The sequence below is a fragment of the Amborella trichopoda genome, chromosome 2 (genome assembly GCF_054954075.1).
Source record: "Amborella trichopoda isolate Santa Cruz 75 chromosome 2, AtrichopodaSantaCruz75HAP2 v2.0, whole genome shotgun sequence".
NCBI lineage: Eukaryota > Viridiplantae > Streptophyta > Magnoliopsida > Amborellales > Amborellaceae > Amborella > Amborella trichopoda.
Window position 1 is genome coordinate 877,751 of NC_142337.1, and position 22,808 is coordinate 900,558.

The window sequence follows — 22,808 nt, forward strand, 5'->3', positions numbered from 1 at the left end:
AAACTATTTCTTGTATATTCCCATGGATGATGGTTAAGATCACGTTTTAAAACCCAGAATTGGATTTTGGATCACCCACTCACTGTATCAATCCAGATCAGCTCGTAATCGGTATCGGCAGAATTGGTGAATATTAGATTTAAAAATAACCAGAAAGAAAAAATTGCATACATAGATGGCCCATCCATATCCTATCCAGAACAATGGCTCCCGATTCTAGATCACTGCGTTTCAAAACTCCAGTCCAAATGGAGGAAATGAATTTCTCACTAGTGAGCCGGGACTGCTTATCACAGGATTCCAATTTCATATGCAGACCCAATGTTTGAAAACAATGACTCAGGCTCAAATCGCTAGGGCCCAAAGCCTAAGTCAGCGATCCAACTCGGCTGAATCTAAAGCCAGAAAAAGTACAAGGATGGATAATTCTCAAGGGAAATAAGTAAAAGCACAGATGGTTATATTGCCTTAACCGTGAGATATACATCAAAATGCATGTATGACCATCTACAGGTACAAGGTTTTGGGGGAAAGAAACTATATGTAGATCTACACCTAGAAATTCATACATATAAGCCATGTTTTCGGCTCAGCAAAGCGACTCGCCCGCAACTCAACTGGCCAAATTAGTTAGAGAGACTCAAACCAGACCTAGAAAATAATTTACAATTACATAAGAGAGCAGCAGGAATTGACCAGTTCCCATGGTCTTGCTTTTGGACTTGGTAGGCCGCGAATCCGAGTCAGACTTGCCGAGTGTTAGAAGCATTTCGAAACATGGCTAGATAAAAAGCGAAGTATAAAACTACAGTTCTAGAAGTGTAGTTAAACTCAGTAAAATACTCGTGCAGCTAAAACGTAAGTGCCTACGATTACATGGCTACAGTCGAATACATATATGTACCTGAAGGTACATGCCTACAGTTATAAAGTGAATCCATGAATACAGTGCTTTCGGGGCATAGAGACAAAAAAGAGGACACTATTAACCATTAAGAGAGTGGACAGTGTCAGCTAAGCTTAGCCAGAGGCCTCCTGTAAAACAGTGGGCAATGAAAGGCATGAGGACAAGATAGCTAGAATAACTGAGGCTTATGATGATGCTGTTGAAGACTCACGATGGGAATCCCATCATAAACTGACCATTCTACAAACACAGTACATGGTAACTCTACCTAACAAACAAAAAGACCCTAACACAGCTCCAATTCAAAACAAAAGTCAATAAAAAGCATATGGTAATCTGTGCAAGGCTATCGGTGCAAATAATGATATAAATAGTCTGTTTAAACCATTTTTCCCAAAATCGAATCGGAACGGTTAACCGGACATAAGCCCGGAAGCGGTTTATCTGGCCTAACAAGTAAACCGGCCGATTCAACCGTTCTAACTGGACAAGTCCTTACCGGTCAAAAAAGTGTTGCAAAAATAAAAAAGATACAAAAAAAGAATCTACTAAAATATTAAAAGTATATAAAGAATAATTAAAACAAAACACATCCAAATGAAATTGAAAATTAATGAAAAAATCAATTTTAAAAAAATCAATTTTTGAAATTAAAGTGAGCATTAAAGACGAAAGAAATTTTTAATCTTTACCATAATGTAAACAATATTAAAAAATACATTACAAAAAAAATTCCCTTATTTTTTGAAATTTATGTATATTTTTTTGAAAAAAATTTAAATACCAGTCGATCACCAAAACCGGCCACTGGCCGGTTCCGATCTAAACCTACTAAATTGTAAATAAAATAAACGTAAATAAAATTTAAGAAGTTTAAAATGTTTAAAAAAGGAATAGGAACTTCAACTCATTCCATAAACTTACAGTTTTATAATAAATAACTTTTTTCTAATGATTTATGGGAGCAATAGGCCAAGTCCCGATTTGGGGAGAAGAGAAAATCGGTCAGGGTACCTGCAAGTTCCGGTTCCACTCGGCTGGTTTCAAGTCAAAGTGCCCATCTTTTTTTTTAACTCGGGTAATAATGGCAGGACTCCTACCACAATCATCCTTATTTTTGGGGTTATAATGGATCAAGGCAAAATGCTACAATTCACCATTATCATCACCAACACCGCCATCATCATCAATGATATTATGGTAGCATTAGTGGTAGTAGTGGTGCAACAATTACTCAAATACTATTATTATTTATCATAATCTCCACCACCACCACACACACTAGTGTTAATTGTAATAGTGTAGTAGTAGTTGTATTAGTAGAAGCAGCAGTAGTAGAAGTACATTAAAATACGTGGGATCAGACTGACGTGCAATAATTCAACAAGGGCATAAGCACATGGCAAAATGCCTCGGATTATTTTCAAATGGTTCATCATTTCCCAATATAGCCAATACAAAATAAGCACTCATTTCAAAAAAAATACAAGGCTAAACCGATCATGTAATAACAGATCCAGTTGGCACAAAAACCCAAAATGGCCTCATATGCTACAGGCCTTGACCAAAAAAATAAAAAGTAAAAAAAAAATAGAACAGAGCATTGAGAAAAAAAAAATCTAAGCATGGTTTACAAAAAACAGACCAGTCACAGTTTCCTAAAACTAAGCATGGTTCACAAAAGCAAAGTCGCAAAGCGAAAAAGTGACCCATCCCCATATATATGCTCCAAAATTTGTAAGATACCAGATCAAATTGAATATTTGGTTTCTAGGCTGGTGGTGTTTCCTATTGAAACAATAGCCAATTAACACCAATTCAAGTAATAGAGAACATAAATTATACAACATGTGTGTATAATTCACACGCCAATTTGTTCAATACTGTTGCAAATCATTAGAGGCCAATGTGTGTACATACCCACTTCATTGAAACAGATAAACCCAAAAGTCCATATACCTCATTGGTCTCCCCATACTCAACGTTAATTTCCAGCCTCCAATAAAAATCCCATTGGCGAAACTACGAAAAAAGACATCAGATTTTTTCACAAAAACCTCAACTTGCAACCAATATGTACATTCACAAGTATGATGAAGAACAGCAATTAAACCAAAGAAAGAAAAGAAAAAGGTTAAAAACCGTACCCCGCTCAAATAAACCGCAAATATCTTCAAAACTACCTCTTCTTTCTTCAAAAAATCCCTCCATTTCCTCACGAAGAAACCCCTGATTTGCTGTCGTTACGTCCTTTGTTAGTTCTCGAAGAAATATCCTTCTTTTGGGGTGAGAAAAGCTTATGACTAAGCCCAAATATGTTACCCTTTGATGAGCTACACCCCTGCTTCGAAGAAGACCTACGTGAACAAACAGGGACATTCAAAACGGGGGAAACCCTAACCCTAACATTTGCAGAGTAAGACCTCTCCATTCCCCTAAAGTTGTCCTTCAACCTGTAATTACCATAATAGTAATCCTTCCCATTGAAGCTACTGGGGCTGCTCGAACTTCTCTCTAAGCCCTGAAACACAATTTTCCCTGAAGAATTCATTCTTGGGCTATCCACTGAAACACCTCTTATTGGGGCACCTTGATCAGCAGATCTCCTTAATGGGCTCCTACCAACTCTTGCCCTCTGGTTTTCTGATAGCTTCGAGGTATCAGAGCCTCCTCCTCCCCTTTGATTGTCCAGTTTTTCAACACGTCGGAGCTTAACAGCTTTTACTTTAGGTGGGATTCTATTGAGAATGTTGGAATTTGGCTTATCTGAATCGAAAGAAAACCTCGGCAAATCCTCTTGATCAGAGGTATTCGAAGAAAGTGAGAATCGAGAAGAGTGTGAAACAGACTCTGAGTCCACCTCCCTGAGTAAAGGCAAGCTCATTGATGCATCCGCCGAAGACTTAGGATTTGATTCTCCAGAGCCTCTGAGAAGCTGCTTTAATGAAGATTTGGGGTTAGTTAGAGTTTTTATGGAGTAATTCTTCTGTATATTCTCTGGTTTGGGGTGTTGCTGAGAGGCCTTCCGAAGCCCCAATAGTTCTTTCCACCTGCTAGAACATCTTGGAGCCTTGGGAGAAAGAATGCATGAATCAGTGCCAGAGAGGTCTAGGGATAGAGTTTCTCTATGCCTTTCTACAGCAGTGGAAGCTACATTTTTCACTGGATTATTATTCATTTGGAGAGGAACAAGCTTGCCATCTGAGAAGAGCTCATCAGCAGGCAACATGGTCACCGGATCTTCAAGGCAAAACTCAAAATCTTGGCTACAAATCTCATTTTCCAGCTCCTCTGAAACATATTCTGGTGAGTTTTTTGGTGAATCTCCCGCTATTTTCAGGCCATCATCGACAAAGTCACGGCTGAAAGAGATCCTTGGACTTAGCCAGCCATAGGAAGGGTAAGCAGGGAAATTCTCAGAGGGCATTTTCCCGATGCTGTCTATAAAAGCGGAAGCCATCATCATTGCACAAAAAGCGCCACTGAGAACCTTTGGCAGGAAAAAAAAGTTCGCAAACAAACCTTCACTGAAATTCTGCGAATACGATTTCCGTAAAGAGAAAATAAAAGATCACAAGAATAAAGAAGGAAGAAGGATCATGGTAACAAGGTGAATAAACAAGATCAGGTTTCGAAAAAAATAAAGCTGCGAATCTAAAAGAAAGGTCTCCAGAATCAAGATAAGTCCGCTGGTAGGGTAAATATCACCAGAAAATGGAAACTATAAAATGTAATAACAGATATGTCCCCTATTACATAAGAAGGATAACGAGTAGTTGGCTCACCCTATAATCACTTGAAAAATAAGGAGCTCGCCGGAAAATTTGGATGACAGCCGGAATCTAGCCAGAAAATGTGGAAAAGCCAAAATCTTGCAAGGAAAAGATAGAGAAGAGCTGTAGGTTATTTTTGAACAGGATAAATGAGGTTAAATAAATATATTGCCAATTGAGATGGCTGAAATTTTCACCTGAAAATAGCTAACAACCAAAAATGTTGCAAAAAAGACGGTAGTCGCTATATTTTACCAGAAATGGAACGTCTACTAGGCTATACATAAGATTCACTCAGGCTTGAGAAGATGAGTAGACAAGAATCCGTCCGCCATGAACTTCAATGCCTATCTTAGTAATGGCCGAAAGTACAAGTATCTCGCCGGAAAACAAAACAACAAGACGAATGATAGCTCGAATCACACCAGAGAAGCTCGTACAAAAGCTTGGACCCAAGAAAAAAGAAAATGAAGAAGCCCGGATGTAATCTCACCGGAAAAATGGGAAAATGGCCGGAAAGTAAACAAGGACCGGAAATGCTAGCTATTCCTCATAAATACGAAGTTAAAATGACGACAAAGCCACAAACATTACATGACGCATTTCAGAGGAGGGAGAGAAACCAACCGGATAGCCACCGGAAATAACAGGGAAACGCCGGAAAAACCAGGACATGGCCGGAATCATGACAGAAATTGCAGACAGACAGAAAATCGAAGGAGGGTTTGTTAATCACGCCGAAAACCTGCAGAGGAAATTAGGGTTTTACCCTTTTTTAGGTTTCAGTTACGAACCTGTGGACTCTCTTGTCCCTTACCCGGATATTTAAACTATTCAAAGCCGTACCTTTACGATAGCTCCATTAAGTTCCGTACACGTGGCGTCCACGTGGCTAGAATCGCCAAGTCACTACTGATGGTATATATTCTTTTTAGGGGTATTTAGGGGAATAACGGAAAGAACCCTATATTTCGTTAGCGATTACATGTTCTTAAAAATTAACTCAAAAAATCCATCTAAAAAATAGATTTATTATTAGGCCCGCATTTATACATATACAGGCTTTGGCCACATAAAAAATGGTTCCCAAAATTGTAAAAGATTTAAGGTGGGGTTTGTATAAGGTTGCCTCCTTATACTGTAGAAGTCAGGTGCACCTATAAAATTTACATAGAGATGTGGTTTGGGCATCAAAAATTTTATGATGGCTTCAAATCTCTTTTTGTCTCAAGTTAGAAATTTTAAAATAACAAAATGGTACTGATCGAGCATATCAATAAACATTTGAAAATCTTGAAAACAGACGGTTTAGATGACTTTTTACAATAGGTATTATTTTTTGAACTTAGAACTCTTTTTTTTTCTTCATGTCCATTCATCTCAAGGTTGAGATGATTAGTTTGAGGGTTCTCCTATGTAGAAACACTCTCCACTATAGGATTTTTGAGATGTACCTTTCATTAACAATATAAGGTTAACCTTGCACAAACTTTTTTCAAGATTTTATAGTACATATCATATTTTCAAACAATTATTTATATTTTTATTTATTTTTCAAAAATCAGCACAACTCATTCAATTGCGGACTGGTTTTGACTCAATTTAGTCCCTTTCGGGCCAATGACGGGTCGGTTTGACAAATGTTAGTTAGCTAAGTACTCTCACTTCCATAGTTTCAAAATTCGGATTGATAGGGCGCATCGTTCATCCACAGACCTATGTTGGATCACTGGATCGCTATTGATGGGATGCATCCTTCACCCGCATATCTATGTTGGATCACTTGTTGCTATTGTTCGGTTTAAATTGACAATGTTAAAAATATTAAAATATAAATAAAACAATAATCAAGTTTATCTTTCAGAATTTCAAAGGGATATAAAATAATATCAGCTCACAAAAATACAATTTAAAAAATGAGGTTTTAGGCAGAGTCGGGTCGAGAGGCATCCCATGTCGTAACCGATTCGGTCCAAACCGATTCCTATTAAATTAAAAATTTCAGGTTTTAATTTTAAAATTTGTGACCAATGGGAATGGAAGTTAAAACGTGTATCGGATGCATTGGTGTCCCTTTTCGGACATTAGAAGAGTTCTCATCGCCAAATCACACATGTGAATGTTTGGTTCAGGGGCTTAGCGTGCTGGAGAGACAAAGTATTAACATTTCCAGAACCAGAGATGGAGCTTTAGCATTTAGAGAGAGAAAGTGACCACGTGGTAGAGAGAGAAAATTTTAGATAAGCCCTAGTCTAAACTAACAACTAGCCACCTTTCCTCTCTCACACATTTTTCGCCTTTTTTGTCGTCTAGCTTTTTCTTTAATCAAACGATCTTGCCCTTTTTTGTCAGTTTCCGAAATTCCCACGAAATATCGCCTGTGCCCGAAATTTCGTCCTACTTAAACCCCGATTTGACGCCCCTTTGACGTTGACGACTTTCTCGAAGTTTACGCCCAACACGTGACATAAAAGCTCTTCCCCGTACGGAGACTCTCAGCCGTCCGTTTCTGCAGGATCGGACGGCTGGTGTACTCTCCTTTGGAGAATCTGGCTTTCCGTGGCCTTTCTCGCCTTGGGAATCGCATCCTTATCTCGCCTCAATGATATCCAGTTGGACGGTGCACATTTGATGGCTGCGGGCTTTGACACGTGGCGGTCATCGAGTCTGTTGGATGTTGAGAACCCGACAACGCACCATTCGAGGGGTAAAACCCGGGTTATAGACGACCAAGCTGCTTCTTGGCAGTTTCTTGGTTACGAGAAAGGCCTGTCATAATAGAACAATTTCCATTATATGTTTGATTTATATTTATTTTTATTTTTCCCCTTTGAGGATGTTTCTTTTGGCAAAAAGAAAACGAAAAGAAATGGTAGTATTTGACCTTCTCACTATTAATGAAAAAGCCAAGTCTCACATCCCGTGTGACAATTTTTTGGAGACTCATGTTAACTTTAATGATGATTTTTTAAAGTCATACACATATGAATAAGAAAAAGTTTTATAGGATAATTATTTTAATAAAAAATATATTTTATACAAGATAGTCACAATCTCTCTTAACTGTTAAATTAACCCGATCAAATCCAAAAAAAAGTCTCTTAAACTTTGTTTCCGACTAAAAGAGGTTGTGACCTCTTTACTAAACAATAAATGGTCTTATAGATAAAGTTACTTCTTTTGATTCAAATGAGCAGGGATTTAAACATATTAAAAAATAGAGGATCCAACTCAAATCAATATAGGAATTATCAAAAGGAAAATTGTTTCTTGCACAGGGGATTGCACTTCTATATTTGCAATCTTGAGGTATAAAACATCAATAGTAAACATGGACAAAAATAGGTGGTCTATCTAAAAATAATTGAAATGAATGGTCCAAATGTTTTATCAATACAGTTATTACTTTTAATTTTTTAAATTTATTTAATTTATTATATTCATGATCTCTATGTTATAGATTACGTCCTTAAAAAAAAATTTGTATACAATGAGAGCATTTACTTTTTGTACTGAGAGGTCACAACTACTTATAACCATTAGATGTGAAATTTGATAGCCTAGATGTATCACAAAGTTCAATTTTTTTCTTCAAAAACTTTAAGCTTGGTCAATGAAATAAATACAGTCACCCAATTTCACATCCAATAGTCAAGATTAATTGTGACCACCTTATACTAAATGTAAATGGTATCATCATATATTTTCCCTCTTAAAAATTAAGTTAAAAAATCCGTCTAAAAAATAAATTTTTAAGAAATGACTCATTTGGACTCATAGAAACCGTATTGGAGAAGTTTATATAGAGCCAAGGCTTTAAAAAATCAAATTAGAGTCTATCTTAAATTTTTCAATAGAAGAAGTTGTTTTAATGCCCAAAAATCCTCAAATTGATCATCTCAATATCAAGATGCATGGACTTCAGAAAAAAAACAAAAAGAGATTTCAAGTTTTGAAAATAGTACATCTTGTAACTCACTTTTGGACCATCAATTTTTAAGTTATTCAAATTTTCATAGATAGCCTCGTTTTAAAAACATATTTTAAGGCTAATAAAAAAGTTATAATATTGAAACTACATTTCTTGAATGTGGGCCTCGGCTCTATACAAACCGCACCCTTATCAAAATGCTAAAATTGGGAATTTTAGGTATAGGGTATGTCATAATGACCCAAGTCTCTCTTGTTTTTGTTGTTAGTTGTAGATGGGTCCAACTCTAGGATGGGGAAATGTTGGAGTATTTTTTAAATGCTCCACAACTAGGAGGGTCGAAATATTATTCAAACCTGCTCAAACCGGCCCAGCCTAACCTATTTAAATTTAGTAATGGCAAAATGTTAATACTTCATTTCTAATTGGTAGTTTGATCAATTTTCTTATAAAATTTTTTCATTGAATGTGATTTCGATAAGTTGCAGATAAAGTAAAGCGTCACTTTAAAACCTTATCCAAAAACCATTTTCATCATGGAAAACCCCTACGGTGGCTTGAAAATCTAATTCAATCCCTGCCTATAAAATTTGCACATGCAAAAATGTTATAGATATTGTGAATATGTAAACACTTGAAAATAGACAATCTAGATAATGTGTTACAAGATACACTATCTATTGGGTTTATGTGACCTTTAAATACTTTATGAGTTTTTGTAAAATTAAATGATATAGTAGAACATGAACTCAGTATGAGTGTGGTCCCTCGTAGACTATACTAAGCAAGTGATGTTTACTGATACCGAACTGTGCTTGACGATCTATGCCAGTCAGTTGGGAAAAGATCATGTTACCTGAGCATAGAGAACAAACTGAGAAGGGATCTAATAGGTCATCCCTTGATGAGGTCGGAGAATATGCCTAGATGAGTGAGTCGATAGACTATGTGACCCTTGTGTGTGATGGTGGCCTACAGAGGCGAGGCCCAAAGCCTCATCTATGTGCCATCGCACGACATGCATATTGATAGATCGTTCGGAAAAGCATGTAATCCACATTCAGGGTGAAGTGTATGCATGTGCGAGAGATACCCCTATGCACCATAAGAGCTGTAGTCACATTAGATATAAGTGGCATTGACTCGTCTCCAGAGTAGGACCCAAAATCCACAGACTGGGATTGCGACCCTTTGGCTCATCGACCAGACTTTGGTGATCCGCTAATGATCTTCTAATTCGACTGTAGATCGTGGGAAACACTGGGTCGGTCTGATAAAACAAGTATGGTCTGTAGTCGACAGCTGAAGGTGAAGTGCCTCATGATTGTTGATTCGATTCCTGAACCATATGGATCATTTTTTCATCACATTAATTTAATTGTGTTTGTTTTATGATGAAAAATATTTTAGAATTATTATTTGAATTTTTATGAACTTTTGGATATTTTATTTATAATTTTTAGATTTATAAAATTAAAGATATTGATTATTACAACATATTTCTAGAATGGAGCCCATGAGTGCCTCCCTTGGGTGGCAGCCCCCCCCGTTTATTCTCTTTCCTATTTTTTAGTGATATGGCATATGGCCATATGCTTTGAGAGATTTTGTGGAAAGATTGAGCAGACTTATGCTATTTTATGGTATGCACAATATTTTGTTTAGATTTAATTTATTTAATTTTTATTTATGGAAAAATGGTTTAACAGTTCATCTACCTTCAATAATGTTGATGTCCCATATATGAAATGGATGACTCAAATCTCTCATCCCACAAGTCACCAAAGATCAATGGTTCATATTCAATCTCACAAAAAGAGGCAAGCCAAGGAAAACTCTAAAAAACCCTAATCTTATTCAAAACCTATAAAAATGAATTGTCTCTACCCTAAATCTATACACCTTATCTTTTTATATCTCTCTCATGAAAGCCCAAAGGGGGCACATCCCACTCTCTCATCTTTGATATCTTTCTCCCGCATTGTCAAAAGAGGCTAAGGGTTTAGGCTATGCGGTTCTCTCACCCATCTCTCAACTATAGATTTGTGGCTAAGGGTTTACGGTAAAAAAAAAGAATTCATCACTCTCAAACTAGGTTGTTAAGGGAATTCACTTAGGATTTGAGTTTATAATCAAAGGAGTTGATGTTCTATTGGTGTTGCTTGACCTAAACCTGGTTTCCCAATTGAGATTGAAGGTTGATTATTGATCCAGTGCCATCCGATGATAGTGACTTGATGTGGGGTGTAATAAACCCGGTTGAGGTAATCTCCAACACTATTTACTTTTATTATTTATAATCTTATCTTTCTATTATCAAACATAGTCTATAATTATTTCAATGGAATCAAGTTTTAATATCTTGATTTTATTGTTATGTTGATTTTATTTTAAAACACGTGTTATTGTAATAAGACCACTTATAAGTGATCTTTTGCTAAAACAAAAAAGGGAAATATATATATATATATATATATATATATATATTATTTGATTCCCCTGTAAAAGATCACATAACTCTTTCTTTCACTATCTACGGGGCTTGATATCCTTATTTCTTTACATTCTAATGGTCACGGCGAAGATGATCAATTGAATAGTGTTTTGATGTAGAAGCCACAACTTTCAGTGAGATTTGAGGTACGGCTTTACTTAATTTTTATAAGGGTGTGGTTTGTATAGAGCCTAAGCTCTAAATAATCAAATTAGAGCCTACCTTCAACTAGTGTTGAGAAATATGGTTTCAATTTTGGAAATTTTTGTGATAGCCTTAAAATATATTTTTATTTTTACTTATAAAGTTTAAAGCTTAAAAAATAATGCAGATTGACAAATTTATAAAAACTTGAAAATCTTGAAAATTGAAGGTCCAAAAATGTGTTACAAAATACACTATTTTCAAAACTTGAAATCCATTTTTTTCTCGTATCCACGCTTCTCGATGTCGAGATGATCAATTTGAAGATATTTGAACATCGAAACAACCTCTTCTAGTGAAATTTTTGAGGTAGGCTCAAATTAGATTGTTTAGAGCCTCAGCTTTATATAAACTTTGCCCTTTTTATAAAGCCATATTTATTATTTAGTTTCGGTAAAAAAATAAAATTAATTATTATTTCTTGCGCTAAAGGGAGTTCACTGCATTCTTTAGTAAGTGGAAATCACTACTGCTTTATCTATATGTGCATCAGTTGATATCTGGTCTGATAGATGTGGTTGGGAGGGCTAATAGTCTGTATTATTGTGGCAATGAAAATGCTATGTTGCTTGTTATGTCAATAACCAAATAACACATTCTGGCGAGGCAACAACAAGAATGTAAATACTATAAATTGTAATGGTGGACTGATGAACATATGAGTGGGTAAATAGTATTCATCATGGCCAAGTTAAATTGACTTTGTTCGTTTGTTTTGTTTGTTAACTGGTAAATGCAAACAACATTTCTTTACCCAAAAAAAAAAGAAAACAATATTTTCTTTAAATAGGGTAATTTTTGTCGGAAAGCTCAATTTTCCAACAGAATTTAAGTGCATCGCATCTCGATTCAACATCCACCGTCCATGTTTATTCAATGATATGAGTGTTGAGTTATTGTGCATTTTTATGGCCAACCAATTATTTTTGGAAATAAATAGTATTTACTCCATTGTGCATAAGGGAATATGGAAGCATAGAAAATGGGTGTTGGGTAAGATTACCAATGCAATACTCTACGCAAAATATAATATCTAGTATTAATATTGGTTGAGAAAGATATTTCATTCCATAAAATATAGTGATGTATGGTCGGGCCATGAGCAATGTTGACCTACAATGGTTTCGGTTATGAGGGGCAATTTGATTCAGATAGAAGGCTTTAAAAGCGCAATCGGAAGGCACAAAATGACATGGTTGGAGGTAATAAGAATAGATATGATGACATACGGTAGGATTGAGGTATGCCGCTGATAGAGTAAAATGGGAATCGTGTTTTGATAAGGTTTGAATGAGAATGATGACGAAGATATTTCACTCCATGTACGATTATAGAAGAGGATGCTAGGCTAAAATTTCCCCAACTATTTAATAATGGTAGATGATAAGATGTTTTCCACTTTTGTAGGAGCACAACTTTTTTATCCAGAAAACTCAAGTCCACAACCTCATGAAGCATGGTCGATGAATGTTGAATAGGACCAATCCAAAACTACACACATATGTAGTGTCTAGTCCTTTATGGAATTGTGTTATATTGTTATCTAAACAAATCACTATTTTGGGCTCCCTAAGTATCGGTGTTTTCGTGATAGAAATACTAACTTGGCCAACAAAATTCCATCATATATTTCAAAGAATGTAACCTATCATTGCAAGCTACAATACTTTCAAAAAATAAAATTAAACACTTCAAAATTTCCCAAAATAACAATGTCAAACATCAACATAAGAGGATTTTCAATGAGGATAGACTCAATGCACAAGTGGTTAGGGTGGTGGTGCCAAAAACATGACTTGAGTTCGATTTCCACCTTTTATTTTTTATTTTAAAACCTGGTCATACTGAACAAATAACAAAAAAAAAAAATGCACATAAATTTTTGTATGCGGATTGGATAAATTTTGAACCTTATTGAGCAGTCATGAGCTAATCAAATTTCAAGATTTCAAGTCAAAATAGGTTAGAAAAGCTATTCTCCTTAAACCACTTTTAGTGTTGGATTAAACTAATTTATGATATATAACCATCTGATGTGAAATCTAATAGCTTGAGTGTGTTATAAACTCTGCAAAAAATTTTATTTTGAAGTTTGAGCTTGGTCAATGAAATAAATGCAGTCTTTGAATTTCACATCCAATTGTGACCACCTTGTACTAAAAGTAAATGGTCTCATTATATACTTTTTCTATTTGAAATAGTGAAAGATAAAAAAATTGAGACGGGTTTCAAAGGAAAAAAAAAGAAACAGAAAAGAAAAAAACAAATGGATTGCTTAGGCATGCAGTTCTCTACTAAAAAATCTGTCAAGCAACTAGCCATTTTTTCTTTTATGAATTTTGCGTAGAGGAGCAACACACTTTAACCATTCATTGTCACATCAGACAGTCGAGGAACTACAAGCATACTATGTGAACCCAGTTGCTAACATAATATTAGGGAAATAAATTTTCCCAAGCTGAAATATGTGAATAATTAGCCTAAACGTCACCGACCATGTTGCATATACACTGATGTGCGCTAGATTCTAATGAGTGCTAGATATGTCAATCTCAATTTTAATTTTTTTGAATAAGATACACATGTGCATCATTTTAAAAAGATAAAACATACAAGATTGTACACCTTTAGTATATAGAGGCCATAATTACTATTGACCGTTGGATGCAAAATCGAACGGGGCTTGGGGATGTCATTGAACATTGCAATACACCACAAGTTGTCAAGTTTCACACCACGGGTGATTATGACATCTTTGTACAAAAGTAGTTGTCTTCCAACATTGTGTAATGTCACTTTAAAAAAAAGAAAAAAGTGTTTGCAACCTTAAATTGTAGAATTACGGTTCACCTCTAAATTCCATTGGAAAAGGCGATTCGATATTGCAAAGAACAATAGTTTCATGGGGGTTGGATCTCATTTCTATAATATGCAATCCAGAGGTATAAAGCATCCATCTTAAAGATGGAAGTAAATAGGTGGTCCATCTAAAAACAATTATAACTAATGGTTCAAACCTTTTTTTAATAAAATTATTATTTTTAGTTTTCAAACTTTTTTTTTTTTTTTTTCATATTCATGATCTCCATGTTAAAGATTATATATTATTTAAAAATTAGGATCAAATTATATTTAAAATTATTGCTAAGCCTGTATTTCTACATGTGAGGGCTTGGCCGCATGCTAACCGCGTCCTACTGAAAAACCCTCTAATTGATTATCTCCGCATCAAAATATATGATATGGGAAAACAAAAGATTTCAAATCACAAAAATTATGCATCTTATAATACATTATATGAACCGTCCATTTTTAGGATTTTCATGTGTTTATATATTTACTTGATTTGATATGTTTTTAGAATTTAAAATTAATAATTAGAGATGAAAATAGATATTCAAGCCATCTTAAAAAAAATTACACTAAAAGTACATTTTATGATAAAATTTGGAGTTGTACCTTACAGTGATTGTTTAAGGTTGCAATCTTATAAAAACTTTAAATTCAAAAAAAAGGTGTGGTTTGTTTAAGGTCGAGGCTCTAAACAATTAAAAAACACACTTTTAAATAGTGTCCAAAGATGTTATTTCTCTACTAGAAATCTCTGTGACGGCATATAAAATATATCTTCATCTCTAATTATAAAATTTAAAGTTTAAAAATTAGTGTAGATCGAGCAAATCTACAAAAACTCAAAAATCTTAAAAATCAACCGGCCAAAAAATGCATTACAATATGCACTACTTTCAATACTTGAAATCTACTTTTTTTAATCTTCATAGATCTTGAGGTTGAAATAATCAATTTGAGAGTTTTTTTAGCATCCAACAACCTAATAAATTTATGAGATGCGCCTTAATTTGATTGTTTAGAGATCGTTAGTTATATAATTTCTCAGGACATTATGCACCGAGAGTTAAAGTGTCTTTATGCCCTTGATCTCTCACCGAAGCGGCAAAGTTTGAGGGTATAGATGGGAAAAATATTGGGAAAATTTAAAATTAAATGGCAGCGTTATAAAAAAAAAAAAGAAAAAAAAGAAAAGAAGGAAAAATCAGTTGGTTAACAGACAACCGTACGATGGGGAAGGGACAGGCCGGCATGTCTTGACACATTGTCACTTCATGACCTTTCTGCTTTTTTTAAATAAATTATAAAAAATAACATTTTATTGTTATTAAAAAACAAAGCTTTGCCCTTTTCTTTTATTTAATTGTTAATTTTAAGTTAAGCAAAAACTATTTAACCGGGTCAAAAGTCGCCATTGCCCAGAGGGATCTTACAAAAGTGGGGTCCCGAGGTTAGTTATGTAGGACTGTGCCTCTACTTTTTAGGGTTTAGTAGGCCCAATTATGAAAACCCTTGTGAAAAGGAATGATTCTCTTTTAGGGGTTTCTATCTTTATTTATTGGGTGTGGTTTGTATAGAGCCTAGGCTCTAAACAATCAAATTAGAGCATACTTTTAAATAGTACGGATAAATGCTGTTTCAATATTAGAAATTTTGTGATATAGCCTTAAAATATTTTTTTATATTTATTTATAAAGTTTAAAGCTTAAAAAATGGTGTAGATTGATAAATCTATGAAAACTTGAAATCTTAAAAATTGACGGTCCAAAAATACATTACAAAATATACTATTTTCAAAACTTGAAATCTATTTTTTTCTCACATCCATGCTTCTTGATGTTGAGATGATCAATTTAAAGATATTTGGGAATCAAAACAACCTCTTCTAATGAAAATTTTGATGTAGGCTCAAATTTGATCGTTTAGAGCCTCAGCTCTCTATAAATTTTTTCTCTTATTTATTGGAAAAAGTTTATATAAGGATGCCACCTTATATTGCAGAGTTGCATATGCCCCTCAAAAATTCATCAGAAAAGGTATTTTTAATGTTGAAAAACCTTTTGATTGATCATCTCGACATCAAGATGCATTATTATGAAAAATAAAAAGATTTTAAGTCTAAAAAATAGTGCATTTTACAACATATTATCTACACTGTCCATTTTTAAGATTTTCATATGTTTATAGATATATTTGATTTTAACTATTTTTTAAATTTAAAATTTTATACTTAGATATAAAAATAGATTTTGAGATAATCCTAATAACATTTTACATCAAAATTATATACTATGATAAAATTTGAAGGTGCACCTTACCTCTACACTTACGGATGCATCCGTATGCAAACTGCACCATTATTTATTTTATATTTTTTCTTTTTAGACGTTCTTTATTATTTCATAAATACTACTTAACCAAATCCATTTATTTATTTATTATTTTTGAAATTATACAAGGAGTTAGGATTTGTTATCTTAAATGTTTTTTTTAAATAAAAGCTTATATAAGGTGTCAAATTAATATTACATAAGTAAGATGTATCTTAAAAATCTATCCAAAAAATTGTTTCGGTATCAAAAAAACCTACGATTGATAATCTCGGCGTTGAAATATACGATATGAAAAAAAGAAAAGAAAATATTTCTAGTCCTAGAAATCGTATGTCTTGTAGCACATTATTTAGATTGTACACTTTCCACACTTTTAAATGTTTAAAGAGCTACTCGATCTACAAAACTTTTGGAGTTTTAAATTTTATACTTAGTAGTGAAAATAGATTCTAGGCCAGTATCAGGATATCCATCACCATAACTACATCTTTAAGCACATATTTAGAGGTGTGCTTTACTTTGATTGTTTAAAGTTCACACTTTATATAGACCACACTCTTTTTTCAAAATGAAATTTGTGATAATATATTGTTTATTTTGTAGTATTAAGAATGTCTCAGATTGATAAGTTTATGCTCATGTCATTTTTTTAATTTCCCTAAAATACCATTATTTTAGAACTCCAAGTTTTGAAGTGCGGTGTTTTGTTTCTTATCAAAACTTCAAGATCCGAACCAACGAATATATAAACTAATCGGTTAGGAACTTAGAGGTTCTGATCGGTTATCTAGTAAAAAAGAAGGGACACGAGCATCATTATCATCATAGCATTTTTTCAATTAATTGAGGTCAGTTATACGAATCATGGTCCACCATTATACTGTATTAAAGGTTATACTCTCAATGAGGCTATAAGCCCCAATATTTTTCTCACTACTTCTAGCTATGTTCTTTTGAACATACCCCTTATCTTCCTATAAAATATGTAAAAGTGGCATAAATTCTTTTAGTACCATAAAAATAAAAGGGATTTTGTTTTTTTGTGTTTTTTGTTTTTTTGTGTGTGTGTGTTTTTAAACATGCTTTTTACATGTGACTTTTGTTGTTTCAATACTTTTTATAATTTATCTTTTACCTGCTGCTTTAAAGTACAATATTGACCTTTTTAAATCAACATTACTCTAAGTTAAGTTCATATTAGGAAATGTTTTTGTGCCATATATTTTCAGATTTAATACACGTTTATCAATACTCCATTACACAAAAGGAAAGCTTTTTTGCTTTAGACTTGGGCTTTATCTTTTAATTTTTAATAATGTGTAATTTTTTAATAATGTGTAATGCAGGATCACGTTCTTTTAGTCACAAAGGCTGCATGGAAGGAGCCTTTTAGCTTTCTTGGGGTTGCCTATGGATAGTGGTTCTGATAATTGGGAGATGGGAGTTTATTAATTTTTTTTATTTGACCAACCGTCTCTCTTTTTCTCTTCCTTTTTTTTAAATTTTTTTTTTGTCCCCTAGAAAAAGCAAATCCGGTCCCTTTGACCGAAGTCCTATCCTCAAACATTTATCACTAGAAGAAAGTACCAGGAATCAATTCAGCAGAAGAAATTGAAATTCTCTTCCTCTCTTATAACCCAATTTAGGGATGGCAATGGACCGGACCCAATCCGGGTCTAGTTATGGGTCCAAAAATTGGACCCTGCAGGTCGCGTCCGGGTCCATTTGGACCACACCCAAATAGTATTATTATATAACTAATATTTAATATACAATGTTTTAATAATATTTCAATAAATAAAACTATATATTTTTAGTTATAATATTTAAATAAAAAAAAGTTTATATAAGTGCGAGGCTCTAAACAATCAAATTAGAGTACACTTCAAAAATATCACTAGAAGAGGTTGTTTTGATGCCCAAATATACTCAAATTGATCATCTTAACCTCAAGATGCATGAACACGAGAAAAAAATGGATTTCAAGTTTTGGAAATAGCATCTAATGCATTTTTGGACAATCGATTTTCAAGATTTTATAGATTTGCTTGATCTATACTATTTTTGAAGCTTTAAATTTTATAATTAATAAATAAAAATATATGAAAAATTTACAAAAAACACCCTAAAATGGACTATCTATACAACTTACCCCCACCCCAATCTTTTTTCTCATTTTTTTTCCACAAAACAACTTTTCATCTCAAAACCCCCAAGGTGAAAAGTAGTTATTTTTTGGACGGAAATGCCCATTTCATACAAACCAAATCAATTTACGGGTCCCAAGTAGCGTATTGCTGGAGCACATCTTTGCACTGCCAGAGCGTGTCTTTGCACTGCCGAAGGATGCTCTCATAATGCCGGAGTGCTCTCAGACCTGCATTGCCAAAGAGCACATTCATAATACTTGAGTGCGGTCCTCCATGGCAGGAGTGCTTTGGCTCCAGGGACTTCATTGCCGGAGCGGAATGCCAGAGCGCGTACTAGAGCGAGTTCTCATAATGCCGGAACGATGCGGCTTAGACCTGCATTGTCGGAGCACACATTTAGAATGCCAGAGCGCGTGTTTGTACTACTGGAGCACGTGTGAAAACAAGAGAGAGAAGGCCGTGTGAAAACAAACAAGGGTAGTTTAGCCTTATTTTATGGTACTTTTGGGTTGGGGGAGTTATTTGCGAGGAAAGGTTGTTGGGGAAAAAAAGTGAGAGAAAAGATTGGGGTGGGGTAAATTGCATAGATATTCCATTTTAGGGTGTTTTTTATAATTTTTTCAAAATATATTTTAAGGCTATCACAAAAATTTCCAGTATTGAAACCACATTTCTTGAAAGTATTTGAAGGTGCACTTTACTTTGATTGTTTAGAGCCTCGGCTCAATACAAACAACACCCTTCAAATAGTACATGTATATACTTGACATAACACATACGCACACACATATATATATTTCTTAAATTTGGGCCTGGTACAGGTCCAGCCGAACCTGGGCCCGACCCGACCCATTGTCACCCCTAATAACTCTGTGATCTTACCTTTCTCTCTTACCAAGCGGTGTAAACTGGCCGTGTTAGGTTCGAGGATAGGCTCAACTTAGACCAGACTAGCACTTTGAGGTCAAAGCTAGACCCAACTCCTACCCGGTCAGATGTAAGCGGATAGGAGCCTGACTCGATCCGATCTGGGTCAAAACGTAAAACAAATAAACATAATATTTTGTGTATTATATACTATAAAATATATGTATTATTGAAAAATAATGGGTCAGATTGTGCCTGATCCAAACTTGATCAAGCCCGACAAGGTTTGGGCTGCATGAACCGACTCTTAGGTCCATATATCTAGACCTAGACCCAGACCCAGCTGGCAGAGTTCGAAAGTTGGGTGTAAACCTAGACTCGAGTAGGGCCGACCCGACTATAGCCTTAACCATGTCTATGTGCTCTCTTCCTTTCTAAGATTCTACGGCCTGTTTGTAACGCATATAAAGTATCAATATGCCCGTGTTATTCACAAGTCAATAATGTTAAACTTGAAGTGCGTGGCTGATCACTGAGCAATCGAAGTCCACTTGTACTTACAATGCTTATCGCAGATGAAGGCAAAACATTAAAATGTTGTTTCGCCCCCATCAAAGATAAGGCAGCTCGGTGGGGTGGCTCATACAACGCATGCAAACCGGCCCTTAAGTCCTCTTCTTTGTGCCTCTACATATAGGCATGGTAATGGGCCGGGTGGCTTGCCAAGTCTTGGTTAGATTGGTTCTAAAAAGCTAGGACTTGGGCCATAAAATGTGACAGGAGGGTTCGGCAACCACAGCTCAAGGGTAGGGCTAGGTTGGGTATGGGACATGGCCGGCTTGGTTCGCATTTGGCCTGACCTGACCAGACCCTAATAAGCTATGGCCGGACCTTGGCTAGGGTCACTTTGATTGGATTAGGGCAAGGGCTGGACTGTTGACAGCCCTATGTGTATGCTCTCTAAAGTTAGGTTCTGTCTGGGAGTGAAGCATTTGATTCATTACCCCAATTTTTGTTGGTGTTAGTTGGCTGTCAATAAGGTATGCTTCGTCACGCCCTATTTGTATTTTAAATTATATCTAAAAAGACGACGCCAACCAAATAGTTAGGATAAAGCTCAGTTAATGATGATGATTTAAAAAAAAATATCCTTCTTTATATCAAAATTTGTATAGTCCACCAAGGGCATTTCCCATGTTAAGGCACGGGACACCGGATCCTGAAATTATAGCTTTTCCATGTGATAGTATCTCCCAAATAGTTCAATTTTCAAAGTACTTATTCATGACTAGAGTTGTTTCGTATCCTCACCTCGAAAAGTGGAAATTGGTTAAGCCGAGTTTGGATGGACCATTTATAAATATAAATCTTGTTTACCTCTCAACTATTTATGGTAAGGGTAATTTCTCTTTACCGCTGATTTGAAAAGGTGAAAAGAAGGCCTAGGCTTTATGAAAAGAAAATAAAGCCTCACCTTAAAACTTACTAAAAATTGGAGTTTCAAAATCAGAAAACCTTCAAATCCATCTTCTCAAGACTGACTATTATGGTTATGGAAAAAAAAAAAGATCTCACGGCATAAAAATAGTGTATGTTGTAACACATCATCTAGACCATCTATTTTCAATTGTTCGCAGATCCACAAGATCAACACTATTTTCTGAGCAATAAATTTTATATGGGTGGTGGAGATAGATTTTAGAGCCATTGTAAGTATCTTCCATGTTTGAAATGTTTTTTAGATGAGGTTTTGACGTGAAGTGTTACTTTTTCCATAAAGCCTAGGTCTTATAGAAATTGTATCCTTTAACAAATAAATTAAGAATGCCTTAATTCCTGAATATATCCATTTCCTTGTGCAAACAAGACACTAGGCGGAAGAGAGAGTACGTTTCAAAGGCCGTGAAGAAAAACCATATACAGATTCAATGAAAAAGTAGCAATTGTTAGGAAGTGACTACAACCCCGATGGCCCAGTCCCTATCTGGAATCAAGGACAAGGACGGTGGGGGGGGGGGGAGAGAAAGCCACCAGTAACTCTGGTTCCGAGACATTGTGCTTTCCACCAGAGTTACGTGAATCGATCAATCGCCAATTGAAAGCCGGTCCCCTTAGCGGCTTAGATGGGTACATATATTGAAGCATCCAAATTAGGGATTATCGTATGCAAGAGAGAGAGAGAGAGTATGTGTGTGTTTTTTGTGAACAAGTGGTTGTTCAAGGTCACTTCACGAGGGCTATCATGGTCATTTATATTAGAAGTTTAGGCCAAAAGACAACCAGAGTAGACTGTTCATTTACTCCCTCGGGTAGAGTCCTACTTAGAACTAATTTTAGGACCCCAAGTTTGGTGGATGTAACTTCATCAACCCATAAATTAACTTCAATATAAACAAAATCTTAGTTGTACCATCTATGCACTTGAAATAAGTAATGTCTTGAGATTGAATAGACATCAATTTTTTTAGAGAGTGAAATCCAAGTGCTAGAAAAACTCAAATTCTCTGAAAAGGATATTCCGGTCCAGGGAGTAGAACTTCGCTAGGTTCCCAAGATTGATGGCAAAACACCCGAAAAAATTGTCATGAAAATAATAATTGCAATCATATAGGATGCTAGTTGTTGTTTTATGTTTTGTGTATAAGGTCAAGTTTCCCTTGTTCATCTACATGATGACAAAATTCTATTGACCTACACAATTGTCTTCTACGAAATTCATCACAAGTCACTTCTTTTTACTAAGGGTATGGTTTGCATAAAGTTGCAACCTTAAATGATCCAATTAAGGAGCACCTCCAAATTTTATCATAAGATGTAATTCTGGTGTCAAATATTCTCAGATTTGTCTGAAATTCTATTTCCAACTCTAATAATAAACTTTTAAACTGTAAAAATAGTTCAAATCAAATAGATCTATACACATATGAAAATCTTGAAAATGGACGGTTTAGATAATGTGTACCAGGTGCACTATTTTTGGGATTTGAAATCTTTTTATTTTTCATATTCATACATCTCGATGTCAAAATGATCAATTAGAAGGTTTTTCAACATTAAAACAACATTTTTCGATAGATTTTTGAGCTGCAACCTTGATTCTGCATTTTAAGGTTACAACCTTATGTACAATTTTTTCCTTTTAGTAAAGCTCATAAGGAAACATGCGTCCTTATCCAATATTCCCTTCTTTAATGGGGTAATATTTATTCAATGTTCTCCTATCAAATTGAAGTGCTTTATTGTAGATGGCAGCCAAAATAATAATTTTTCTTTTCTTTTTTAATAAAGGGAAATCTTTA

At 34.8% G+C, this 22,808-nt stretch overlaps 1 protein-coding gene and 1 non-coding gene across 6 annotated transcripts; both read right to left on the bottom strand.

Annotated features, from left to right (window-relative positions):
* Positions 1-439: 439 nt before the first annotated feature.
* Positions 440-5,478, bottom strand: LOC18427289 (uncharacterized). Of its 5 annotated transcripts, none has more exons than XM_088857199.1 (3): positions 5,308-5,478; positions 4,693-4,778; positions 440-4,442 (listed from the first exon to the last, which is right to left on the bottom strand). In XM_088857199.1, exon 3 carries the CDS (start codon positions 4,371-4,373, stop codon positions 3,123-3,125), a length of 1,251 nt encoding a protein of 416 aa, XP_088713325.1. In that variant the 5' UTR covers positions 4,374-4,442; positions 4,693-4,778; positions 5,308-5,478; the 3' UTR covers positions 440-3,122. The 5 variants fall into 5 exon arrangements, with proteins under 5 accessions (XP_088713325.1, XP_020518691.1, XP_088713324.1 ...); XM_020663032.2 differs by having other exon boundaries at positions 4,936-5,478; XM_088857198.1 differs by having other exon boundaries at positions 4,878-5,478.
* LOC148783027 (small nucleolar RNA Z122) lies at positions 2,261-2,354 on the bottom strand. Its single transcript, XR_016050734.1, has one exon. It is a non-coding gene; the product is annotated as a small nucleolar RNA Z122 (small nucleolar RNA).
* Positions 5,479-22,808: the final 17,330 nt, after the last annotated feature.

Bases quoted from the DNA above. Each gene is read 5' to 3' on its own strand.
- LOC18427289 (XM_020663030.2), bottom strand. From the start codon at position 5,367: ATGATTCCGGCCATGTCCTGGTTTTTCCGGCGTTTCCCTGTTATTTCC. The intron at 4,443-5,307 runs GTTGGTTTCTCT...TCGTATTCGCAG, and splicing joins TTATTTCCGGTGGCTATCCG to AATTTCAGTGAAGGTTTGTT.